Below are 25,813 nucleotides of genomic sequence, written 5' to 3'. Positions count from 1 at the left end.
ATACAATACAGATGTTATCAAATGTAACATCAAATGCCAGGAAATTAGAAAGGTATCAATTCTGTGTGGTGTGCTTTCTGAAACCATCCCTACATGGTAGTTGATGAATTGGTCTAAATGTATCTTTAGCAGATGCTAAATGAATACGACCATGATCTAAAGTAAACTAAAATGTAGAATCCCATCAGATGATATTAGTGAGGCTGTAACAGAGCAGAGGCAGGCGTGCGTGCTGACCTTGGTGACCTCGGGAGCCAGATGCGAGTGAGTCTCCTTCAGACGAGAGATGGAGCTGTGACTCAGACCTCCCACCACGGCCATCAGCGTATTAAAGTTCTGCAGTTGGAGGAGTTTCTGAAGGACAGAGTGGCATGGAACAAAGTGGAAGAGCGGGAGAGAGAGGGGAGGTAGAGGGAGATGGAGAGAGGGAAGAGATAGATAGAGGGAGAGCAAATGAGGAAGAGAAATACAAATTACAATAAAAACACTAACATACCTAAAAACAACTTTATTCCAATACAGTATCTAAAGCGACATACACCAACATCAATTAATCTCTCTTTACATCAGGGTAACATGCTGTAACATCTTATTTTAAAAATGTGAGAAGCTTTGCCTGTAAAAATCTAAAAACAAAGAACCCTCTTGAGTTGAACAGACTCGCTTCTGCATTAGCTGAGAAATTGCCTTCATAAATAGGCATGAGCATGAGTGCTAGTCATTAGTCTTCTGAATAATTCCTTTATCTAATTCCTTGTAGATGATAATGGAGGGAGAAGCCCCTGGTATCTGATCAGATTAAGAGGCCCAACAGCATGCATGATGCTTAATGTCACCCTCTGCCCCCCAGCAATTAGACATGGAGAATCGCATGAATCGAGATGAGACAGTGTTATTGCTAGAGGGAAGCCCTGTTCTTATGTCAGATAGCACAACGATTCCTCCTGCATTGATCCGTCTCGTTTCTCACAAAGAGCAAGGGGATGGATCAAAAGTTATTCAACCACAATGTGCCATCATATCATAACTTTTCAAAAATACTGGGTGCGTTCGAGTTGTAAGCTTACTTGTGTAATGAATCTTGTGAAAGCTCTTGTGGATTAATGTTGAGAAACGTTATGATACGCAGCTTGTTAAACAACATTAAGAAATACCATTTCTCACCATAAGCTATAAGACTTAAATTGCTGATAAAGCTACACGAGGAAAGCATATAGAGGAGGCCTTTCCATAACAGAAAAGAAAAGCATGTGTGGGCAGCAGTAGCTTTTAATGAGCGGAGGGTGTTTGTGATCTAATTGACAATGTTCCAGTTTCATTGATACAGACGATTTAATGCAAGTCAGGCTCAGCTAACTGTCTGATTAATATACGGTGCTTCATATTGAACCGTGAGTCCCTCTAGCTTCTTCTGTCGTTCCTTCTCCTTCGGCATGTTCACATACTCATAATGAGAGATTTTCTGAACATGGAGGCGAAAGAAACCATTTCAAGCGTTACAATGTTGTACATTTAATGAGAATTTATGCCTCAAGAAATTGCCCCGACCTCTTTTACAGTTGGTTGTGTCAGAGTGGGCGGGTTTTACACTCACCAGAGAAATTAAATTGTGGGGAGTTATGGAATATAGGATGTAAGTGGAGAGGTGGGGAGCGTGAAGAAGCGTGAACCAGCAACGCCCCAGCTGTCAGAAAGAGCCAGAGAGCGACAGAGATAGAAAAAGAGAGAGAGAGAGATCGAGAGAAGAAAGAACCCCACCCACTCACTAACAAACGATGTGGTAATATGAAGGAGCAGACTTTAACAAATGTTCCGATTCAACCTTTTAGGGCCCTCTAATGGCACTGTCCTGTACGACTCCACAGATACATTTTTTATTTATTTAAATGATTGTTATCATTTAGTTGGTAGTTTATTTTGAGGAGGCTGTCACATTGTGTCGTGACAGGCTTCTTGGGCAGTTAAACAGGGAAATGCATGAGCACGGTTGAGGGACGAGTGTCTCGTAAGAGTGATGCCACCTGACGTAAGACAATGCTGTGTCCCTTATCTATTCATGCAACATAATGGACAAGTCTTCCATCTACACTCTTTATGCTCCCTGCATCCTTATTCCCAATTCAACCGTTGCCCTAACCCTAAATATGGGGTAAGTAACAATACTTGGTACACAGGAATAAGTGCACTGTAATGTAAAGTGTTACCATGAAACCTACAACTTGGAAGTCCTCTCTTCCTACCTGGGCCACGTTGATGTATTTGGTGATGACCTCAGCACGGTGTTGAGGTGTCAGCTTACTGAGCACCATGAGTTGAACCCACTGGGAGACTCCGTTGAACAGGGCGATGGAGCGCTCCAGTGTTGGGTTATCCACCAGACATCCGTGCATTACATAGCTTTGGTAGTCTGTGAACTGGGTTTGTTGGTTGGAGAAAGGGAGAGTTAGTGTACATGGCATGTACAGTCGTCTGAGTAGATAACACAGACGTCATTGGCATATACTGTGCCCTACATTACTGGTGAATTTACACGTGAACTACCCAGCAAATAAAACTAACTGAAATGTAGAGCAAACGTATCTAAGAACATACTCTGTGGTGGTGCGCAATTAGCCTGGGGACGAGGTTAGTTGACAGCCAAAGCTTTGTTCTTGTACTTAGTAACAGTACTAGAGGGGCTAAAAAGAGTTCTGTGGAAAAAGTACTCTTGGAAAGAGTCTTGAGGAATGTCACACACAGGGGTTAGATAGAGAAGAAAGGGCCTCAGCAGGTGGATGGGTTCTCAGGCCAAGTGTCTTTTTCCACCGGGACACTCACTGATATCCTCCTGATGGACTTGTATTCCAGGAACGTGAGGTGTTCAGCCAGCTCCATGGGCTCTAGGTGGTCAAAGAGGAGTGAGGCTTTGCCCTTCTTGGCCTGCTTCTTCCTCTGGGTCAGCTTTCTCATCCAGTCATATGATGGACTAGAAAGAAATACACACAATCTGTTGAAGTTGAAGTGTAAGTGTAAGAGTGTGTGTGTAAGTGTAAGAGTGTGAGTGTGAGTGTGAGTGTGTGTCCGCCCGTCCTTGGGTAGTCCCTCACATGGTGGAGATGTCAATGAGTTTGAAGTGTTCCTCACAGCCCAGCTGAGCCGCCACATCTCTGAACTCCTCAGTGAGGCGGATAAGGCCCAGGTCCAGATTAAACTCTGCAGGGAACACCGTAATCCAGTACCTGAGAACACACACAAAGCACAGCGGAATGGCTGATTTAACATATACAATCTGTTGACTGTTTGCATGTGTACATTATGGCTGAACATCATAGTGTGTAGCCCCAAGCACCAGTGCCTGTTGTAAATTAAGGATTCACAATGATATTATAGTCTCTCTCAGAGGGCAAAGGCAGACTTGAGGGGGACTGACCCTGCACAAGGACTGCTGGGGGCTCCTTGCGCAGTGAGTAGTAGTAGTGCGATGTAGTGAGATGGACAAGTCCAGCAAATAGTCATAAATGTGGCCAAAAGTTTTATCAAGCCAACAAATCATGTTTTCTTCATCTGGAAACAACAAATGAATACAAAGAACCAATAGCATTATGCTCCTTTAACAAGTGAATGGCCATTGTGGTATTCCCCCTTCAGATTAAAATTAACTGCAAAATAACATGAACTTTAGGATGGCCATCGTTAAAGTAGTTAACATTAAATTCAGATGATTTACTTAGTCTTTGAATTTCATATCAAGGTTGCACACAAAATAGTGGGACAGATATAATGAATTGGCAGACATTGGTGAAGGAGTTTACCAGTGAAAGGAGAGTTTGAGTATTCTGTTAAAGATTGCCTGAGGACTTTTCTGGGTAAGTAATGGATCACAAGACTCCTGAGTCATTGAACGCTTTCGCCCCAAACAATATCTCCACTTCAGATGGCTGGGAGTGGCCCACGTCACATGAGGACAGCCACTGGCTGTCACTTCCAATGACATCATCTCATCCTTCATTGCACCAGCCAGTCAGTCACAGAGCCCCGAGAGAGGAGCACAACATTTTCAGCCGAGGGGGCGGGTTGCCTAGCAATACATCTTCAATACTAATAAAGAGCTGAGAAGCTCCTGGGTATGAAGTAGTGTTTATTTACCTCATTAAATAGCAGATCTTCAGTCTCGTTCTTTGGCACTCATCTCCCTGGCAGTCACGGTATGTGAGGTTGTGTCAAGGACAGTTTAGCAGTTTTTGGAGACATTGCCCGAAGCCCCATTACATGTGGACACCAGCCCCCATTTCCAACAACCCCCATCCCCTCCCAAAAAACACAACAATAAAACATCTTTCACGAGAAGCAGCTGTAGATTTATTAGTTGGACAAAAGGTCTCCACTCATGAAGAATAACTAAAGTGTTCAGAGAGGAATGCCCAGTATCTGGAAATAAAAACAATGGAAGTTCAGGCCATGTGATGAACCTCTCCACCACTGCATGTGTGCATTCTCTAAATAACTGTTCCTGGGCCAAAGTTTTCCCTCCTCAAACCATTGAAATAGAGATCTTAGAAGTAGCTTTGGAGAGGCTTTGGGCAGGGAGCCATGTATACTGCGTAGCCTGTCTGCTATCACCTTCAAACGAACACAGCTGTTTCTCTGCCCAGGATCCAGTCACAAGCATGCAGCAGAGCAGACAGACCCCTGCCTTCTCTGTAGTACTTTGGAACTCTCCCAGCAGGGAGTGTCACGATGGATGCATATTGGATGTATACATGACTGTGAAAAATACACAATCAATTGCTCTCCTTCTCTCAAGAAGACCGAAGAAATACTCTCATGGGCTAACTCACAAACAATGAGGTGAATCCATGAGAGATACAAATATAAGTACTGTATAGTAAGTACTGAAGGACAAAGATAAGTACTGTATATTTTGTTGGGTTAAAGCAAAAGCAAAAAGTGAGAGTAAAGGCAGAATAGTGCCTTTGTATTCTGTCACATGGAAGAGACTCTCTGCTCTGGCTCTCGTCTGAGGCAGCTTCATACCGCATGGAAAATGTAGAATTTGCCACAAACTGGTCCCGGGTCACATATTTTTAAGATTAAGATTGGAGGTTGGCTTATCTCTAATCTGATTCTAGATCTGCGCTTAGGGGCAACTTCCATCTCTAGCACCACAGCCATTACTCCAACCAACAGCAGGGAAAAGATGGGGGGGGTTCATCAGTCATCAGTGGAGGGGCCTGACACCAGGCAGAGTAATATCTCAGGGTCATGATGTATGATGGAAGCAAAGAGTTCAGAGAAAAAGGCGTTCAAACCACTTAGTGGTATGGAGTCTCCAGGAAAACACCGTCCAGAACCTTGCTAACTGAATCAGATTCAAATGCAGTCATGACGCACTAGGTACAAATCATACAGAGAAATGGAACACTCTTAGCTATCGATTCGATCCAGGTTGCACTTCCTTTGAAGCGGTTCTTCATCTCGAACATTGCTCTCAAATGCATTTGCACTTAAGGAACATGTCTAATTCTTCCTGATGTTTTGTTCGGACAATCTGCATTAACCCAGAGCTGTGCGATCAACCAATCATAATTGGTTGTTAGAAATGACAAAGAGTTGACTGATATACGGTCCCTTAAAATAAACAAGAGTTTGTATACTCAGGAAAAGTCAGTCAGGGTTAGTTAGTGTCGCACCACCCAGAAAATACATTTGGCACAGTCAGGGAACACAGCATTCCATAGCGTCCATATTGTATACTCTGCCATATCTAAACACTACCAGAAAGGCTCAAAATGGCATATAACCATTGTTCTTTGTTGTTCTGGTGTGAATCCACATAAAGGATATATCATGAGCAACTTCCCAGCCAGCTCTTTGGACGTGACATACCAGCGGTGCATCAGCAGCAGGGTGCGAGGGAGCTGGTTAGACTGCAACTCACCATTGTCATCTGTGGAGAGTGAATTCACCATAGAAGAGGAACAATTAGAACACCTACAGTATCTATATCTCTATGGATCACATCACACACCACTGAGATAGCTTCCCCAATGTGCTTCTGTGATTGGTCACTCACCAAAAGCCTGGATGCAGGCATCCAGTAGCGTGTTGAGGGGGGCTGCCTTCCCCAGCGTTGATGATCCCATGGTTCCGCGGGGGGACTCCTCACAGATACGGGTTCACGCCCCCGGAGCAGGAGAACACATGGTACACCTCCACACCTGGAGGTCAGGGGTCAAAGCCTGCTTAGAAGCTCTCTATGAGGAGAGAAGACACAGGGATGCATCTAGATGTCAGCTTACGCTAAGCAAACATTGCTTAGATCTCTCTTTAAGATTCTTGTAAACACATATAAGATATGGTTGTGGATGTTGTTTATTCATAAAGCACACAATCGTAATTTGTGTTCTAACTGTGTGGACACATACTAAATTCACCAGGCATATTTCCTTTTACAATACATACTACCACTACATGGATGCTATACTAGGTTTTTCAATAAACTACAGTGGCTAGTGGAAAGAGGTGATTTCTCCAGCGTCATGCTCCTCTCCTCCATCCTCTTCACTTCCTCAATACCCCCTCACCATCTCCCACAGCAGGTTTCTGATCCCCACATCTGCAGGAGTGGGACCATCTTCTGAGAACTCCCATGGCAGCCATATATTTTTAATGACTTTCTGATGTGCTCAGTGGGTGGTACCACTGTAACAGCTCATGATTCCATACAAATTGCATAATTTCTGGCCCAGTAAGCCGGACAAGACTATATCTGTCTACAATGGGACTGGGTTTATGTAATCTGGATACAGTGGTTTCTCTCTCTGCCTGATGAATATCAGTGATTGTCAGTTAATACAATATCACCACTGATGCCAACACAAAGTAAGTTAAGTACAGAGAAGGACATTTCAGGATGTTGTTCTAGGGTTTTAGATTTCCAGATTAGATTTTACAACACAACAATAAAGGTTGAAATAGCAGAGCGAGTTGTCTGTAGTGATGACATCAGAGGTGGCGTCATCGGTAGGTTTGGTCGGTTGTTTTGGAAACCGTTGCTGATTGGGATTGGTTGAGATTGGCCTAAGCCTCGAAGCAAAACAAATCATCAACCAGTGAATAAGGATTAGAGGTGCTTTGTGGGAGCAGGGGACCAAGTCCCTGTTGATTTGGAACTTGTTAATGGTTTTGTGTGTAATCTGTTGCCGTCACCTTGGTGAGGTGCAAACAAGACGTCACCCACAAGCCTTGTAATTGATTGTGCGACACTTATGTCAATATCATAACTAGGGCTATTGGTGGGGGTTAGGGTCAGGAGTAGGATATGTGTGTGTGTGTGTGTGTGTGTGTGTGTGTGTGTGTGTGTGTGTGTGTGTGTGTGTGTGTGTGTGTGTGTGTGTGTGTGTGTGTGTGTGTGTGTGTGTGTGTGTGTGTGTATGTGTGTGTGCGTGCGTGCGTGCGTGCGTGCGTGTGCGTGTGCGTGTGCGTGTGTGTGTGTGTGCGCGCATTTGGGCATGTGTGTGCACATGCTTTTCTGGAAATGAATCAAGCCCTTGTCTCTTGACTGTAAGGAGATTAGTGAGCTCTATCTGCAGACGGAGTTGATAATATCTTAGATGCTGAATGTGTTACCATACTGACTAGTATGTATCCCTCAGGTATGATTCATATTTGTTAGTGTTAAAATGAATGACGTCCATGGCCTTGACTGAAGGCAACCTTTCTTAAGGCTCTATTCAATCAGATTTGCCATTGCCATTGGCTGCACTGAGTCGCATTAAGAGAAATCCCATGTAACCTTGTCTACAAATGTCTACAAAAAAACATTGGAATGTGAGATGTAATCTGGACATCGATGAGGCTTATGTAAATCCTCATTATTTTGTTTAATGATTTTCAATTTGAGCATCATTATTTCTATATAGCCTGGGTGTGGGACGGGTGTGGCTTCGTGACAATGATCAAGAGTAGCTGCTCACTGATTTCGCAGCTCCAACACAGTTACATCTCCGAAACACCAGCGATGCGGGGGTCGATGATCGCCAGTTCACGCTTGATCGATTTGAATCTAGGCCTTAATTAATACTCGGGACAAACATAAATCAAGGCATAGTACCCAGAAATGTACAAACTTTGCAATGCAAATTCATGTCCAGCTAACTACTTCAATCCTATCTCAAGCCTCCTACTTATCACATTTTGAGCATTTGAAATTTAACGAACTGATGTACACATACTGTATGTGCATTGATATATTGATGAATACACAAATTCACGAAGAACGCCTGCTCTTTCCATGACAGACTGACCAGATGAATCCAGGTGAAAGCTATGATCCTTTATTGATGTCACTTGTTAAATCCACTTCAATCAGCGTAGATGAAGGGCAGGAGACAGGTTAAAGAAGGATTTTTAAGACAATTGAGTCATGGATTGTGTATGTGTGTCATTCAGAGGGTGAATGGGCAGGACAAAAGATTTAGGTGCCTTTGAACGGGGTATGGTAGTAGGTGCCAGGCGCATCGGTTTGAGTGAGTCAAGAACTGCAACACTGCTGTTTTTTTTATACTCAACAGTTTCCCGTGTGCATCAAGAATGGTCCACCACCAAAAGGACATCCAGCCAACTTGGCACAAATGTGGGAAGCATTGGAGTCAACATGTGCCAGCATTGCTGTGGAACGCTTTCAATATCTTGTAGAGTCCATGCCCTGACGAATTGAAGCTGTTCTGAGGGCAAAAGGGGTTGCAACTGAATATTAGGAAGGTGTTCCTAATATTTTACACACTCAGTGTAGGTCAATAGTCCATGCAGAGGGAAGAGCAAATGCATGAGGAAGATTTGATCAACATTCAACTCGGTGGAAATTAAGTGTGTACAGTATCTGTTACGTTATTCCCTAACGAAAAGTGTATCACTGCACTGAAACGAAACAGCTGATGCCTGGTGTCAAAATGGACACCATGGCAGATATGCCCAAGCTTGTTTAGCTCAAGCAATTACAGTTGATTAATAAGCGTTAAAGGCCCTAACAGCAGCACTCCTCACAGATTAGATCTTTCTAAAGAACCACTGTTTTCCTTCATGATTTGCAACGTGATCTCCACTACATGGACTTGTATGTATTGAAGCAACTACGAAAGCCATAAAAATTGGTCTAAAATCCTCTGTTTTTTGTGCAGATAAGATTTCTACCTCTTATTCTGTTTATTAAACCTCAAATTCCCTGTGCAGTCACACAGTTTGCCCCTCTACAGCTGGGCACAGAGCCAGCGTTCAGATAAATGGAAAAAGCCATGCAGCCTTGGAGGGTCACACTTCAATAAGTTGAGAGGGGCACTGATAAATTAACAACCAAAGGTCTGCAACTCCACTACTGCTCTGACTCCAGATATACCATACATGTTGTGCTCATCTGTGACTCTGAGTTGAAGTTCACATTGTCAACTTCAGAAAACCTTCCAAAGCATGCGATGAGCTTATTGGTCAACACTGTTGTAAACACAAAGTTGTACGGTAGTGTCCTGACATAAACTCAAACCTCAGCTTTTAGAAGGAAGCGTCAGTCAGCAGAATGACTCTCTGCTGTACATTCTATTCTGACTACAAAGTGCCGAGACAGACAGAACCAACATAATCACCTGTCAAATGGAAAATATGTATTTTTCCAGACACATTACATGATATGCCATTTAGCAGACGCTTTTATCCAAACCGACTGCAGTCATGCTTGCATACAATTTACGGACTGGTGGTCCTGGGAATCAAACCCACAATCCTGGCATTGCAAGCACCATGCTCTACCAACTGAGTTAGAGGACCACATGACCTCCCACTGGACACAGACGTCAATTCAACATCTATTCCAAGTTGGGTCAATGCACACTATGTATACACAAAAGTATGTGGACACCACTTCAAATGAGTGGATTCGGCTATTTCAGCCACACCCGTTGCTGACAGGTCTATTCAAATTGAGCACAGAGCCATGCAATCTCCATGGGAAAACATCGGCAGTAGAATGGACTTACAGAAGAGCTCTTGAATGTGGCACTGTCAGTTCGTCAAATTTCTGTCATGCTAGAGCTGCCCCGGTCAACTGTAAATGCTATTATTGCAAAATGGAAACATCTTGGAGCAACAACGGCTCAGCCGCAAAGTGGTAGGCCACACAAGCTCACAGAACGGGACTGCAGAGTGCTGAAGCGCATAGCACGTAAAAATTGTCTGTCCTCGGTTGCAACACTCACTACCGAGTTCCAAACTGCCTCTGAAAGCAACGTCAGCACAATAATTGTTCGTCGGGGGCTTCATGAAATAGATATCCATGGCTAAGCAGCGGGAATCTGGAATCTGGGTTTGGCAGATGCCAGGAGAACGCTACCTGCCCCAATGCATAGGGACAACGGTAAAGTTTGGTGGAGGAGGAATAATGGTCTGGGGCTGTTTTCATGGTTCAGGCTAAGCCTTTTAGTTCTAGTGAAGGGAAATCTCAACGCTACAGCATACACAATATGTGCTTCCAACTTTGTGGCAACAGTTTGGGGAAGGCCCTTTCCTGTTTCAGCATGACAATGCCCCCGTGCACAATGCGAGGTCCATACAGTAATGGTTCATTGAAATCGGTGTGGAAGAACTTGACTGGCCTGTACAGAGTCCTGACCTCAACCCCATCAGCAACCACAGCTAATGAAGTCACTGAAACTCTTAACAAAGAGTTGCAGTCTGTTTTGGAATGGGTGGCCAGTAATAAACATGTCCTAAACATCTCTAAAACTAACAGCATTGTATTTAGTGCAAATCATTCCCTAAGTTTTAGACCTCAGCTGAATCTGGTAATGAACGGTATGGCTGTTGATCAAGTTGAAACTAAATTACTGGTGTTACCTGTAAACTGTTATGGTCAAATCATATACACTACCATTCAAAAGTTTGGAGTCACTTAGAAATGTCCTTGTTTTTGAAAGAAAAACAATTTTTTTGTCCATTAAAACAACATCACATTGATCAGAAATACAGTGTAGACATTGTTAATGTTGTAAATGACTATTGTAGCTGAAAATGGATGCTCTACATAGGCGTACAGAGGCCCATTATCAGCAACCATCACTCCTGTGTTCCAATGGCACATTGTGTTAGCTCATCCAAGTTTATCATTTTAAAAGGCTAATTGATCATTACAAAACCCTTTCGCAATTATATTAGCACAGCTGAAAACTGTTGTGCTGATTAAAGAGGCAATAAAACTGGCCTTCTTTAGACTAGTTGAGTATCTGGAGCATCAGCATTTGTGGGTTCGATTACAGGCTCAAAATGGCCAGAATCAAAGTACTTTCTTCTGAAACTCATCAGTCTATTCTTGTTCTGAGAAATTAAGGCTATTCCATGCGAGAAATTGCCAAGAAACTGAAGATCTCATACAACGCTGTGTACTACTCCCTTCACAGAACAGCGCAAACTGGCTCTAACCAGAATATAAAGAGGAGTGGGAGGCCCCGGTGCACAACTGAGCAAGAGGACAAGTACATTAGAGTGTCTAGTTTGAGAAACAGACGCCTCACAAGTCCTCAACTGGCAACTTCATTAAATAGTACCCGCAAAACACCAGTCTCAACATCAACAGTGAAGAGGCGACTCCTGGATGCTGGCCGCTCTAGGCAGAGTTGCAAAGAAAATGCCATATCTCAGACTGGCCAATAAAAAGAAAAGATTAAGATGGGCAAATGAACACAGACTCCGGACAGAGGAACTCTGCCTAGAAGGCCAGCATCCCAGAGTCGCCTCTTCACTGTTGACGTTGAGACTATCTAACATGATGTAGTTACATGACACCAAATTACTGTTTAGTTTGTGGTCCAGGGGTAAACATCCCTTGTGTCTTCTATATACACCCATGATATTATTGGTCTTTGAATTGTGATGTAAAACATAGCCGGTCATGTTAAGAGCACCCTCTGGGTGCTTAGATTACATGCTACATGTCACAGAGCCAGCCCTAAGCTCTGAGCTCAGATCAACAGCATCAAATGTGAGCAGTATATTGTTGTACAGCAGTATGGTATCGCAATGACATGCTAAAATACATCAACAAGAAATTACCACAAAAATACCTTTTAAAGTTTCTCCTCAACTAAATACCTTGTACAACCTGTCTTCAACCAAATTACCTTCCAAAAACCTCTCTGTAACCAAACATCTTCTCCAACCAGAAAGAGACATCCAGGGCTGATTGGTTAGCCTCACAGGGGCAGTGATGTACAGAACCGTGCAACATGGCTCCGTACATGAAGAGTCAGCTGCCCTGTGCTTCCACACCTCTAAGAGGATATGAATAAATGGATGGATTAGTTGTCTGTTAGGTGGTAATCAGGCATCCCTACTCTCCAAAGGGACACCCAATGATTCCTCCACAGCTTAACCCCAAACAGCCAACGAGATGCCAGATAACAGGAAGTCAGGGAATACGAGGCTCAGGCTGCATCTCATTCCACAGATAATTCCTCCCTTCTATACCACCTTAGTCACTCCCCCTGTCCAGATCTGATAGGAGCAGATAGGCGGAAGCAATATGGCGGAAACTAGGTATTGAAACCTATTTAGTCATATCTAGTACTATTGTATATGTGAATGTGAGTGAATGAAGGCAGATGGAAGGGAAGTGAAAACATTTCTGGAATGAAAAGCAGCCTTGCTTAAATCTGTATCACTATTCTATAATGCCATCCATACCACAAGTGAAACACGTAGTAGGGAAATAAGAGGGAAAGAAGCTTGTTCTGAAAATGTCCATTCAAATTTAACAGAATGACTTCCTATAAGAAACAAACAAATAAGCCAATTTTCATGTTTGACTTGTTTCCTACACTTGATTGATTGTTTGGATTTGGACTGCAAAGTCACTTGCCCAAGGCATCCCACTGGGCACAGACATCAGTTCAATGTCTAGTTTTGATTGACATTTTGTTGTTTTGTACTAATGTGAATTAAATGTGAAATCAACAAAAAAAATCACCATGTCATTGTATTTAGGTTAAAAGTTGGGTGAAATTAGACTAAATGAATTTTTGCAAATCCAATCCAGTTTTACACTTTAATTCAACGTCATCACATAGATGGGTTGAATTGACGTGGAAACAACAGTGACTCAACCATTTCGTCCCCTGTGGGACGGTGCTTGTTTGTAAATAAAATGTTTTATCGAACAAAATCATTGCTCAGGGTCCTTTGTGGATTCAAAACCATAGCAGTTTTTTAAACCAAACAATTCTATTTTTCACAGCACTGCGAGGATTTTCCTCATCCTACTGACATGGGTCCCATACGATCGGCCTTGGGTGCAGAATGTCTATAATTTTTTTGCCTCTGATAAATGTTCATATTCCAAGAAAGTGTTTCATGTCTCTTTCTGTGAGTCACTGATTGACAGCAGGTCATCTCTTTGTTTTCCAGGAAACTTTACCATTGAGACAACTCTCTACACAACATTAAAACACTTCAATGGTCATGCTATGTGTCACAATTCCAATAGTGGTGATGAAGGAGTCAGGCGCAGAGAGCAGGGTAGTGTATGTGTCACAATTCCAATAGTGGTGATGAAGGAGTCAGGTGCAGAGAGCAGGGTAGTGAGGAGCAAGTGGATTTAATGTTCCAAAAGAATATAACGAGACGGCTACGCCACACATACAAGGGCGCGTCAAGTCCAAAACAAACAGGACAAAATCCACAGGGAACAGACACCACAAGAAAATACGACACCACAAACAGAAAAACAAGCACAAAAGCCGGCGGGCCAACTGGGTTTAAATAGCCCACAATAAACCTAAACACAAAACAGGTGCAACAAATCAGACAGAACTAAATGAAACAGAAAAGGGGATCGGTGGCAGCTAGTAGGCCGGAGACGACGACCGCCGAGCGCCGCCCGAACGGGAAGAGGCACCATCTTCGGCGGGATTCGTAACACTATGTGAGTATAGGTGCATTTGGGCTAAAGAAAAGCACTGCACAGTACTAAGAAAAATAGCTATTGCTACACAAATAGTTGCTTCATATAGCAGGTTTAAGACCACTAAAGAAATATGGAACAGTTTGCTATTATTTACTATTATCAGGAGGATAGGATGAATCCGCTAAAGTAACCTCAATACAAACACACATCTCTACAATCCCAACAACAACCACCATCACCTGACCACCACTGTATTGATGCAAACACCTCAACCCAACCATGTCTCTGAGCTGGCTGAGGTTGCTGGCTGAGGTTACTGGCTGAGGTCATAATAACAACTGATAACACAATAACAAACCCATATGTACGCACTGAAATAGACTAGGGCGAGGATTCAACGCAAGGTGCGTTATACAACCAACAATGCAGCTTTTAAAGGCATTTTCCTCACGAAACGGCTGATGCCTGGCGCCGAAATGGACACCACAGCAGATGTACCCAAACAGACCTATTTTTTATTGTGTCACGGCATCAGTGAGATTCAAACCTAGAATGTTATGTTCTCTATATACATAATTAGTCCCCTGCGCCAACAGGATGGAGCTAGCATGCCATGTTTTTTTAATTCACAAAGCTGTTCATTTTAGTCTATTCAAACAGACCCCATTTCAAAGGAAACAAGCACTATTTGTAAGAGCTTGTTGCACTGTTAAGAGATTAATGGGCATTTCACAGTAACTTAATAATAGCTGGTCACCAGGAAGTTAATGTTTAATTTTCAGTAACTTACTGTCAGCTAGTTGCAAGTGGGTTATTGATCAATTTGCCTAATGTTGTCATCTGAAAATTCCAGTTACAGTACAGTAAATTACTGGAAGTTAATGTACATTTAACAATAACCTGCTGTTTGCCAGTTAGGTAACACTAAATTCCCAGAAACTTTCTGGGAATGGTGCAGGATAGTTCAATGGGCTTTGGAACATTCTTAGCACATTTAAGGAACTTGACAAAAAAAAAAAATCTTGGTATTTCATTACTTTAACAGAATATTTCTTAAAAGTTCATGCATGGTTAGATTTATGGCTCTATTAAATCATATCCGCTTTAGCCAACATCCGCATAGCGGTTGTTTTGACACTGTCGGAGGTGGAACTGTGTTAGATTGTAGAACTGGAAATGGGACAAATGAGGTGATCAACCTTCATCAACATATCGATAAAACCACTACAACGGGTACAACACTTTCACTAACGGTTGGCACAGAAACAACATATTTTAGACCATGCCCCAAATACTCTAATGAGCCCCGCCAGCATATTGCCCCCACCTTAGAAAATGTACTATAAAAATAGATTGTTAACACAAATACTTTAAAAGATACTGAACAGCCAATGCCATGTGAGTTCTTATGTGTAACTTTGACCTTTTCGTACCCCAGGGAACAACGCTGTTGCTAAACTATATTCTTATTTTGAGAGTGTGTGAAAATATGTTAAAGGTAATAAATATGTACCTGGTGCTACTGCAGAAATACTGACGCACTCCCCACCTATAGGTTGCAAGTTCAAATCCACAGAGCATTCATGCACACTTTGTGTCCTTGAGCACTACTATTTTTACGTTGGTGTAATCAGATAGTCACACAATTATTGACTTGATTTTGGGAAACTTTTAGCAAAGTGTAGAAATGTATTGTTGCCAATAAGTCTGTGGCCAATCTCCATCACACCCACAGATATGGTGGTGTCGCATGACATTTCCGGTTGCTGGCAACCAGGAGGTTGTGAGTTCAAGTCCCAGGAGATGTTGAGTCCGAAGTGTGCTCACAGTAGACCATTTTACAAGATTGTACAGCATGTCAAATTATAATAGCTTACCGGCTACTGAGTTGCCGCAAAAATACAGTCAATATAATTTACAAGAGTGTATTGTAATGAGAAAACAGCAGCATACTGTCATTTTACAGCAATACCACTTTCACGTTCTTGTATACAGTATATACTTTATTTTTCTCTTGTATTATCACTGACCTGGTGGCGCAGCAGGACATTCAAGTAGTTACCAACCAATAGGTTGTGAGCCAAAATCCTAAGTCAGATAACGGTGCAGTTAATTGTAAGTTAGCGTAAAACAACAGTACCAAAGATTACAATAAGTATTTGTTACCGTAAAATGACTACAGTAGCATTATTGGTACTGTAAATCAATTATAGTAACAGTATTGGATACCGTATATGTTACCGTACGGTAGGTAGCAGGTAACAGGTAGCAGGAAACTGGCTGCCAGTAAGTTACCGTAAAAACAACAGGACATTTTTACAGTGTAGAATTCTGACTTAAACCCAAACCTCAGCTTTTAGAAGGAAGCATCAGTCAGCAGAATGACTCTCTGCTGTACATTCTGTTCTGTCCACACAGTTCAGAGTCAGACAGAAACAACAATCATCACCTGTCAACTGGAAAAGACAAAGCATCTGAATAAGGAAAAGTTCTATATACTTCATTGGAGAATGTGTAATTAACAGTTACAGTCCAAAAATAATGAGCCCAAGCCAAAATATGATGATCCCTCCCTCTTCCTAGATAATCCCCAAGCCAAATCTCTGCTTTAACCTTTTGTTTCTCAGTATTAGAATTCTGCTGCCTTTTATTACATGGTTCCATCTGCCGTATAAAGCATAGGAAAATACAAAGAATTATCAGCTACATACACATGTTATTTGACAAATATTATTTGACATTACAGTCACATTCTGCATCAGCTTTACCAGCAGTAGGGTCCACTACTCCTCAATATCCATATGAGAAGAACGGATACCCTGATGCATTTGAAGTTTCCTCACTCATGCTGGTTTGAATACAGCCGTGCATTGTTGGGATCAGTTCTGCCATGTTGGGATCAGTTCTGCCTTGTTGGGATCAGTTCTGCATGACTTGTACTGTCCCCTCAACAATAAGCAAGTGTTTCTGCCTGGGGTTTGCACGCACGCACACACCACTAGTGTCACTAGCTCAGCATCAAAGAACCACTCTCTTCCTCTGCACACACACACACACACACACACACACACACACACACACACACACACACACACACACACACACACACACACACACACACACACACACACACACACACACACACACACACACACACACACACACACACACACACACACACACACACACACACACTTCCCAGACCACTAGTGTCACTAGCCAGACCACTGGTGTCACTAGCTCAGCATCAAAGAACCACTCTCTTCCTCTGCTCTGACAGACAACTGCAACACAGAGAAGCGAGAGCACATTGCCCTGTTGACCTCTGGCAAAAACAAAATACAGCACACATCAACCCCAAGTCAGACAACAATACAAGCAGTCTCTTAGCCACCAACAACAAATAGATAGTACATACAGAGAGCAAAGTAAGATGTACAACAACAATAAGGTTTTACATAAGCCTTTTCTGTCTGTTTCAAAATGCTCTGTTAACAGTGCCACAAGCATCTCAGTCATTGTCTTTAACATATTATAAACACTGAAAATGTCCTAATACATCAATGTGCAGTCTTACCACCAAAAGGCATGGCAACAATGTCAGCCTTTAGTAAGTCCAGGGCAAAGATCATTCTTCCCAAAGGCTACACAATCTTAGATATAGTCGACCAGACCAGTGCACCAGGCTGCTTCTGGCTGCAGTAGAGTCCCATGGTAGAGTGCAGTACGGTACCCTGGTTCTCCTCCTGTTTGTAAACACAGCCTGCAGCAGTGTAACACAGCCCCCATGTGACCCCACACGCCAAAAACTCAAAGGAGCTCTGCTCAGAAAACCAACACCCCCCCCAATACCGCACGTACACATACATCCACACACTTTGACACCAATCGCACAGGCCCACACACACGCACACACACATCAAAAAGGAGAGAAAAACACAGCAGACATAAGGTATGGCATCCAGACCTGGAGTATTTGAACAGAGCCCATGCAGCAGACAGTCAGGGCACACACAGAGGATGAGGCAAGGGCAGATGTTGTTGTAGACACACATGGCTAGAGCCTTGCTCAATGATTTGGCAGGAAGAGAGCAACAGCTGCCCACCACAGCCGTTTGCTGTTAGGCGTGAGAGAGAGAGAGACACACAGACAGAGAGAGAGAGAGTTTGTGTATGCACGCCCCAGCCAGTCGAATGTCTCTTCTGATCACTGAGCAGATAATGGCCTGAATAGTGGCCTGCAGCCTTACTAATCCTACCTACAGCAGCCCTAATGAGTGACACTAAATGCCTGCTGACATCACCTATAGAGTACAGGGTTTTTAATTGATATCACCTACAGTGCATTCGGAAAGTATTCAGTCCCCTTGACTTTTTCCAAATTTTGTTACGTTACAGCCTTATTCTAAAATAATTAAATCGTTTTGATTTAATCATGATTAAATCAACAACAAAAATTCCTCATCAATCTACACACAATACCCCATAATGACAAAGCGAAAACATGTATAAAAAATACAGAAACAGAAACACTTTATTTACATAAGTATTCAGAACCTTTGCTATGAGACTCAAAATTGAGTTCAGGTGCATCCTTGTTTCCATTGATCATCCTTGAGATGTTTCTACAAGTTGATTGGAGTCCATCTGTGGTAAATTCAATTGATTTGACATGTTTTGGAAAGACACACACCTGTCTATATAAGGTCCCACTGTTGACAGTGCATGTCAGAGTAAAAATCAAGCCATGACGTGGAAGGAATTGTCCGTAGAGCTCCGAGACATGTGTCGAGGCACAGATTTGTAAAAATTGTTTTATTTCACCTTTATTTAACCAGGTAGGCTAGTTGAGAACAAGTTCTCATTTGCAACTGCGACCTAGCCAAGATAAAGCATAGCAATTCGACACATACAACAACACAGAGTTCCACAGGGAATAAACAAAACATACGGTCAATAATACAGTAGAACAAAAGAAAACAAAAAGTGCAAATGAGGTACGTCTGGGAAAGATCTGGGGAAGTGTGCCAAAAAATGTCTGCAGCATTGAAGGTCCCCAAGAACAGTGGCCTCCATCAATCTTAAATGGGAGAGCCACCAAGACTCTTCCTAGAGCTGGTCGCCCGGCCAAACTGAGCAATCGGGGGAGAAGGGCCTTGGTAAGGGAGGTGACCAAGAACCCAATGGTCACTCTGACAGAGCTCCGGAGTTCCTCTGTGGAAATGGATGGACGCCACTCTTCAGTAAAAGGCACATGACAGTCCGCTTGGAGTTTTATAAAAGGCACCTAAAGGACTCTCAGAACATGAGAAGCAAGATTCTCTGGTCTGATGAAACCAAGATTGAACTCTTTGGCCTGAATGCCAAGCATCACGTCGGGAGGAAACCTGGCACCATCCCTATGGTGAAGCATGGTGGCAGCATCATGCTGTTGGGATGTTTTTCAGCGCCAGGGACTGGGAGACTAGTCAGGATCGAGGGAAAGATGAACGGAGCAAAGTACAGAGAGTACAGAGAGTACAGAGAGTACAGAGGGGTGGCAGGTAGCCTAGTGGTTAGAGCGTTGGACTAGTAACCGAAAGGTTGCAAGATCGAATCCCTGAGTAAAAATCTGTAAAAATCTGTCGTTCTGTCCCTGAACAAGGCAGTTAACCCACTGTTCCTAGGCCATCATTGAAAGTAAGAATTTGATCTTAACTGACTTGCCTAGTTAAATAAAGGTAAAATATATATATTTTTTAATTAAATCCTTGATGAAAACCTGATCCAGAGTGCTCAGGACCCGGGGCGAAGGTTCACCTTCAAACAGGACAACAACCCTAAGCACACAGTGACTTTGGGACAAGTCTCTAAATGTCTGTGAGTGGCCCAGCCAGAGCACGGACTTGAACCTGATCGAACATCTCTGGAGAAACCTGAAAACAGCTGTGCAGCGATGCTCCCCATCCAACCTGACAGAGCTTGAGAGGATCTGCAAGGAAGAATGGGAGAAACTCCCCAAATACAGGTGTGCCAAGCTTGTAGCGTCATACCTAAGAAGACTCCAGGCTGTAATCGCTACCAAAGGTGTTTCAACAAAGTATTGAGTAAAGGGTCTAAATACTTATGTAAATGTGATATCAGTATTTTATTTTTAATAAATTTGCAAACACTTCTAAACACCTGTTTTTGCTTCATCATGATGGGTTGTTGTGTGTAGATTGATGAGGGGAAAAAACGATTTCATCCATTTTAGAATAAGGCTGTAATGTAACAAAATATGGAAAAAGTCAAGGGGTCTGAATACTTTCCGAAAGCACTGTACACAGGATAGGGTTTTCAATTGACATCACCTATATAGAATGGGGGTTTTAAATGACATCACCTATATAGAATGGGGGTTTTAAATGACATCACCTATATAGAATGGGGGTTTTAAATGACATCACCTATATAGAATGGGGTTTTTAAATGACATCACCTATATAGAATGGGGGTTTTAAATGACATCACCTATATAGAATGGGGGTTTTAAATGACATCACCTATATAGAATGGGGGTTTTAAATGACATCGCCTATACAGGATGGGTTTTTTAATTGACATCTATACAGGATGGATTTTTAAAATTGACATAACGCATACAGGATGGGTTTTTTAATTAACACCTATATAGGCCGTGGCTTTTAACTGACATCACCTACAAAGGATGGGGTTTTAACTGACATCACTTAAAGAGGATGGGCTTTTAACTGACATCACCTACAAAGGATGGGGTTTTAACTGACATCACTTAAAGAGGATGGGCTTTTAACTGACATCACCTACAGAGGATGGGGTTTTAACTGACCTCACTTATAGAGGATGGGGTTTTAACTGACCTCACTTATAGAGGATGGGATTTTAACTGACCTCACTTATAGAGGATGGGATTTTAACTGACATCACCTACAGAGGATGGGGTTTTAACTGACCTCACCTACAGAGGATGGGGTTTTAACTGACATCACCTACAGAGGATGGGGTTTTAACTGACATCACCTACAGAGGATGGGGTTTTAACTGACCTCACTTATAGAGGATGGGATTTTAACTGACATCACCTATAGAGGATGGGGTATTAATTGACATCACCAACAGAGGATGGGGTTTTAATTGACATCACCTATATGTAACGGATGTGAAATGGCTAGCTAGTTAGCGGGTACGCGCTACTAGCGTTTCAATCAGTTACGTCACTTGCTCTGAAACCTAGAAGTAGTGTTGTCCCTTGCTCTGCAAGGGCCGCGGCTTTTGTGGAGTGATGGGTAACGACGCTTCGTGGGTGTCAGTTGTTGATGTGTGCAGAGGGTCCCTGGTTCGCGCCCGAGGTCGGGGCGAGGGGACGGTGTAAAGTTATACTGTTACATATAGCGGACGGGGTTTTAATTGACATCAGCTATCGAGGATGGGGTTTTAATTCACATCACTTATAGAGGATGTGGGTTGTAACTTACATCACATATAGAGGATGTGTCACGCTCGTTGATGGAAGAATCAGACCAAGGTGCAGCGTGGTAAGCGTACATCATTTATTTTGATGAACACACACAAAAATAAAATACAAAACTTAAAGTTTTGCAGGCTACACAGCAACTATACAAAATCAAGATCCCACAAACTAAAGGTGGAAAAAAGGCTGCCTAAGTATGATCCCCAATCAGAGACAACGATAGACAGCTGCCTCTGATTGGGAACCATACCCGGCCAACAAAGAAATAGAAAAACTAGAATGCTCACCCTAATCACACCCCGACCTAACCAAATAGAGAAATAAAAAGGCTCTCTAAGGGGGGGGGGGGGGTTTAATTGACATAACCTATAGAGGATGGGATTTTAATTGGCATCACCTATAGAGGACGGGATTTTAATTGACATCACCTATAGAGGACGGGGTTTCAATTGAAATTTATAAAGGATGGAGTTTTTAATTGACATCGATACAGTATGGAATATTTAATTGACATAATGTATACAAGATGGGTTTTTAAATTGTCATAACGAATACAGGATGGGTCTTTTAATTGACATAACGAATACAGGATGGGTTTTAAAATCGACACCACGTATACAGGATGGAGTTCTTAATTGACATAATGTATACAGAATGGGTTTTTAATTGACATAACGTATACAGGATGGGTTTTTAATTGGCATAACGTATACAGGATGGAGTTTTTAATTTACATAACGTATACAGGATGGGTTTTTAATTGGCATAACGTATACAGGAGGGAGTTTTTAATTGATATAACGTATACAGGATGGGTTTTTAATTGACATGACGTATACAGGATGGAGTTTTTAATTGACATAACGTATACAGGATGGAGTTAATTGACATAACGTATACAGGATGGAGTTTTTAATTGACATAACGTATACAGGATGGGTTTTTAATTGAAATAACGTATACAGGATGGGTTTTTTAATTAAAACCATTACTAGAAAGGAGTTATAACTGACATCACCTGTAGAGGATGAGGTTTTAACTGACATCACCTATAATGGATGAGGTTTAACTGACATCACCTATAAAGGATGTGGGTTTTAATCGACATCACCTATAGAGGAATGTTTTTTTATTTACATCACCTATAGAGGATATGGGTTTAAATTGACATCACCTATAGATGAAGGGATTTTAATTGACATCACCTATAGAGTATGTGGGTTTTAACTGACATCACCTATAGAGGATGTGGGTTTTAACTTACATCACGTATAGAGGATGGGGTTTTAATTGACATCACCTATAGAGGAGGGGGTTTTAATTGACATCACCTATAGAGGAAGTGGGTTTTAATTGACATCACCTATAGAGGACGGGGTTGTAATTGACATCACCTATAGAGGATGCGCTATTAATTGACATCACCTATAGAGAATGGGGTTTTAATTGACATCACGTAATGAGGATGGTTTTTAATTAACATCACTTATAGAGTTTGGGGTTTAAACTGACATCAACTATAGAGGATGTGGGATTTAACTGACATGGGTTTTAATTAACATCTGTCACGAATTCCACCGAAGTCGGTCCCTCTCCTTGTTCAGGCGACGTTCAGTGGTCAACATAACCGGTCTTCTAGCCATCGCCGCTCCACCATTCATTTTCCATTTGTTTTGTCTTGTTTTCCCGCACACCTGGTTCACGTTCCCTCATCAGACTAAATGTATATTACCCTCTGTTTCCCCCATGTCTGTGTGTGGAATTGTTCTTTGTGTAGGGTGTTACACTACAGGCTGGCTTGAGCTAGGTTTTGTTTCAAACCTAGGTTTGTTTGTTTTGTTTAATCCGGTTCATGTTACCGTGTTTGTGCTTTGTGCTGCCTCGCCTGTGCCTTTGGGCCAGGGTGTACATGAAAGTTCTCCTGTTATCACCCATCTCTGCTCTCCTGCGCCTGACTTCCCGGCAACCAGTCACTCAACCCGTTACAACATCACCTGTGCTTAACTCTACTGCACCTTTTCCATAATACTGTGCAACCTATGGCAACACTAATACAGTCTTTAACATATGTACAGTATTTGGACAGTGAAGCTAGAATTTGTATTTTGTCTCTATTCTCCAGCATATGGGATTTGAGATCAAATAAGCAATACGACTCAATTGCACAGAATCACCTTTTGTTTGAGGGTATTTTCATACATATGTTTATTATTTAGACATAAAAGTAATTTTCTTTCAAAGTGAGCAGGTTAGAATTTTCTCAATGCTGCAATGGTTAAGAAAATGAATGAGCGGATGATTAATAATGACAAGTATGAAAGTTAAGCTATAACAACAGATGCTAACCTCTCATCATAAGCAATAACAGGGAAGATTAGCATTTTTGTGGGAGTATCATCGTTGTCTCTCTGTAACGTTGTCACACAAATCATTGATCAGAATCCTTGATGGATTCAAGGCCTTAGCAGTTTATAAAACAGTCATTTCTTTTCACAGAGCTGCATGGCTTTTCCTAATCCTACTGACATGGATCCCATACTATTGGCCTTGGGTGGAGAATGGCTATAATTGTTTTGCTTATGATAAATGTTCGTATTCCAAGAAAGTGTGTACCCTCTGGGCAAAAACTGGTTAAATCAACGTTGTTTCCACGTCATTTCAATCAAAAATATCTATGTGATGACGTTGAATTAACGTGGGAAACTGATGGATTTGCAAGAAGACATCAATGTAAGGGCATTTAATATTTTGTTACCCAACTTTTCAAAACTAAATCAAAACTAGACGTTGAACTGACGTCTGTGCCCAGTGAGTAATGTCTTGTTCTTTGATTCACTGATTGACAGGAGGTCCTCTCTGTGTGTTTTCCAGGAAGTTTACCATTGTTACCACTCTCTACACAGCTATGGAACACTTCAATGGTCATTACTGGCAATCCCTCAGCTAGACACACTGCTACAGTATATGAATGTGGGCGCATTTGGGCTGAGGATTAGCACTGCAGTACAAAAAAAAAGAAGTATATTTCAACACAAAGGGTGTCTTCTTATAGCAGGTTTAAGACCACTATAGAAATATGGAACAGTTTGCCATTATTTATTATTTTCAGAAGGATATGATGAATCCTCTAAAGTAACCTCAATACACACACATCTCTACAATCCCTCCTTGACAACAACCACCATCACCATCGCCTGACCACCACTGTATTGATTCAAACACCTCAACCCAACCATGTCTCTGAAGTGGCTGAGGTCATTATAACAACACAATAACAAACCCATATGTACACATTGAAATACACTATCGGGATGTTTCAATGTAATGTGTGTTATAGCACCGCACGATATGGTAAATGATGCGCATGTCTGCCCAACTTAAATTACCTTCAATAATTGTTTATATAGTGCGCTGTACTATAACACGCTTTGCATTAACTCTGGACTAAGGGAGATTCCACGCCAGGATAGCCCGAAAATATTGTTCTTGCAATTCTCACATATAAACTTCATTGGGAGAAAGGATGTTTGACATGCTTTTTACATTTGTATCACACATTTCATTTTTTTCATGATGAAAGTGGCAATTTAGGACCTTTTTAGACCTAAACATGTCTTCTGTAAGACCCTATGATCCGTGGTACCGTACAGGACACAGACGACATCTTGGTATCATTATACTCCTCAAAGTGTCCGCTAACATACAAAGTATGTCTAGATTCTGAAGAAAAACATTTGCAATCATTTAAAAACATTAAAAATATGAACATCTCAAGAAAAACGTTTTAATTTTAAACAGATATTAATATTTAAAATGTTGAATAAATGAATAAAATTGTGTTTCAGAATCTAGACATACTCCATAAGGTAGAGCACACTATAAGTAGTATACCAAGATGTTGTCTGTATCATGTATGGTACCACGGACCATAGTGTCTAAAATGCCCGCTTACATCCGGATTTTCCGAAAGATGGTTTGTGATACACATGTAAAAAGCATGTCAAACATCCTTTCTCCCAATTACTTTTCTATGTGAGAATTGCCAGAACAATCTGAAATACCTCAATTATTTCAGACTATCCTGGCGTGGAATCGCCCCTAAGAGATCTGAGAAGTTCAAAGGGTTCATTATGCAAATGTTCCAACAGAATACAGAGAGAAAAGACACTAAAGCCCTGTTAATACCTGGTTCTAACATCTGTCCTTTGTCCTGATCTTGTCCACACTCTGATTGTGCCCTAATTTTTAGACTGGTGTATACAATTAAAAGAAACATTGTGATCTGTGAATTAATCAAGCAGGGTCTGTTGAAGAGGGCTCTCTTGTTGCAGGTATGCATTGTGGGAGCGAGGAAGCGTCAGATGGATGTCATTTCAATGAAGTGCGCCCCCTTCTTATCTCAGGCAACGTCATTCCCT

At 41.9% G+C, this 25,813-nt stretch overlaps 1 protein-coding gene across 3 annotated transcripts in view; it reads right to left on the bottom strand.

Moving 5' to 3' along the window:
* The window catches only part of rasgrp3 (RAS guanyl releasing protein 3 (calcium and DAG-regulated)), a 55,370-nt gene that overhangs the window by 13,277 nt on the left and 16,280 nt on the right, over positions 1-25,813 (bottom strand). For all 3 annotated transcript variants that reach the window (XM_055902273.1, XM_055902275.1, XM_055902274.1), the window contains exons 2-8: positions 6,053-6,233; positions 5,824-5,926; positions 4,126-4,188; positions 3,087-3,218; positions 2,818-2,965; positions 2,241-2,414; positions 238-354 (exon numbers count right to left, since the gene is read on the bottom strand). In XM_055902273.1, the coding sequence (XP_055758248.1) occupies positions 238-354; positions 2,241-2,414; positions 2,818-2,965; positions 3,087-3,218; positions 4,126-4,188; positions 5,824-5,926; positions 6,053-6,122 (807 nt within the window). In that variant the 5' untranslated portion in view covers positions 6,123-6,233. The remainder of the gene's footprint in view (positions 1-237; positions 355-2,240; positions 2,415-2,817; positions 2,966-3,086; positions 3,219-4,125; positions 4,189-5,823; positions 5,927-6,052; positions 6,234-25,813) is intronic.

Source organism: Salvelinus fontinalis, chromosome 37 (genome assembly GCF_029448725.1).
Source record: "Salvelinus fontinalis isolate EN_2023a chromosome 37, ASM2944872v1, whole genome shotgun sequence".
NCBI lineage: Eukaryota > Metazoa > Chordata > Actinopteri > Salmoniformes > Salmonidae > Salvelinus > Salvelinus fontinalis.
The sequence above is the reverse complement of the archived record's forward strand: the minus strand, read 5'-3'. Positions and strand labels throughout refer to the sequence as shown.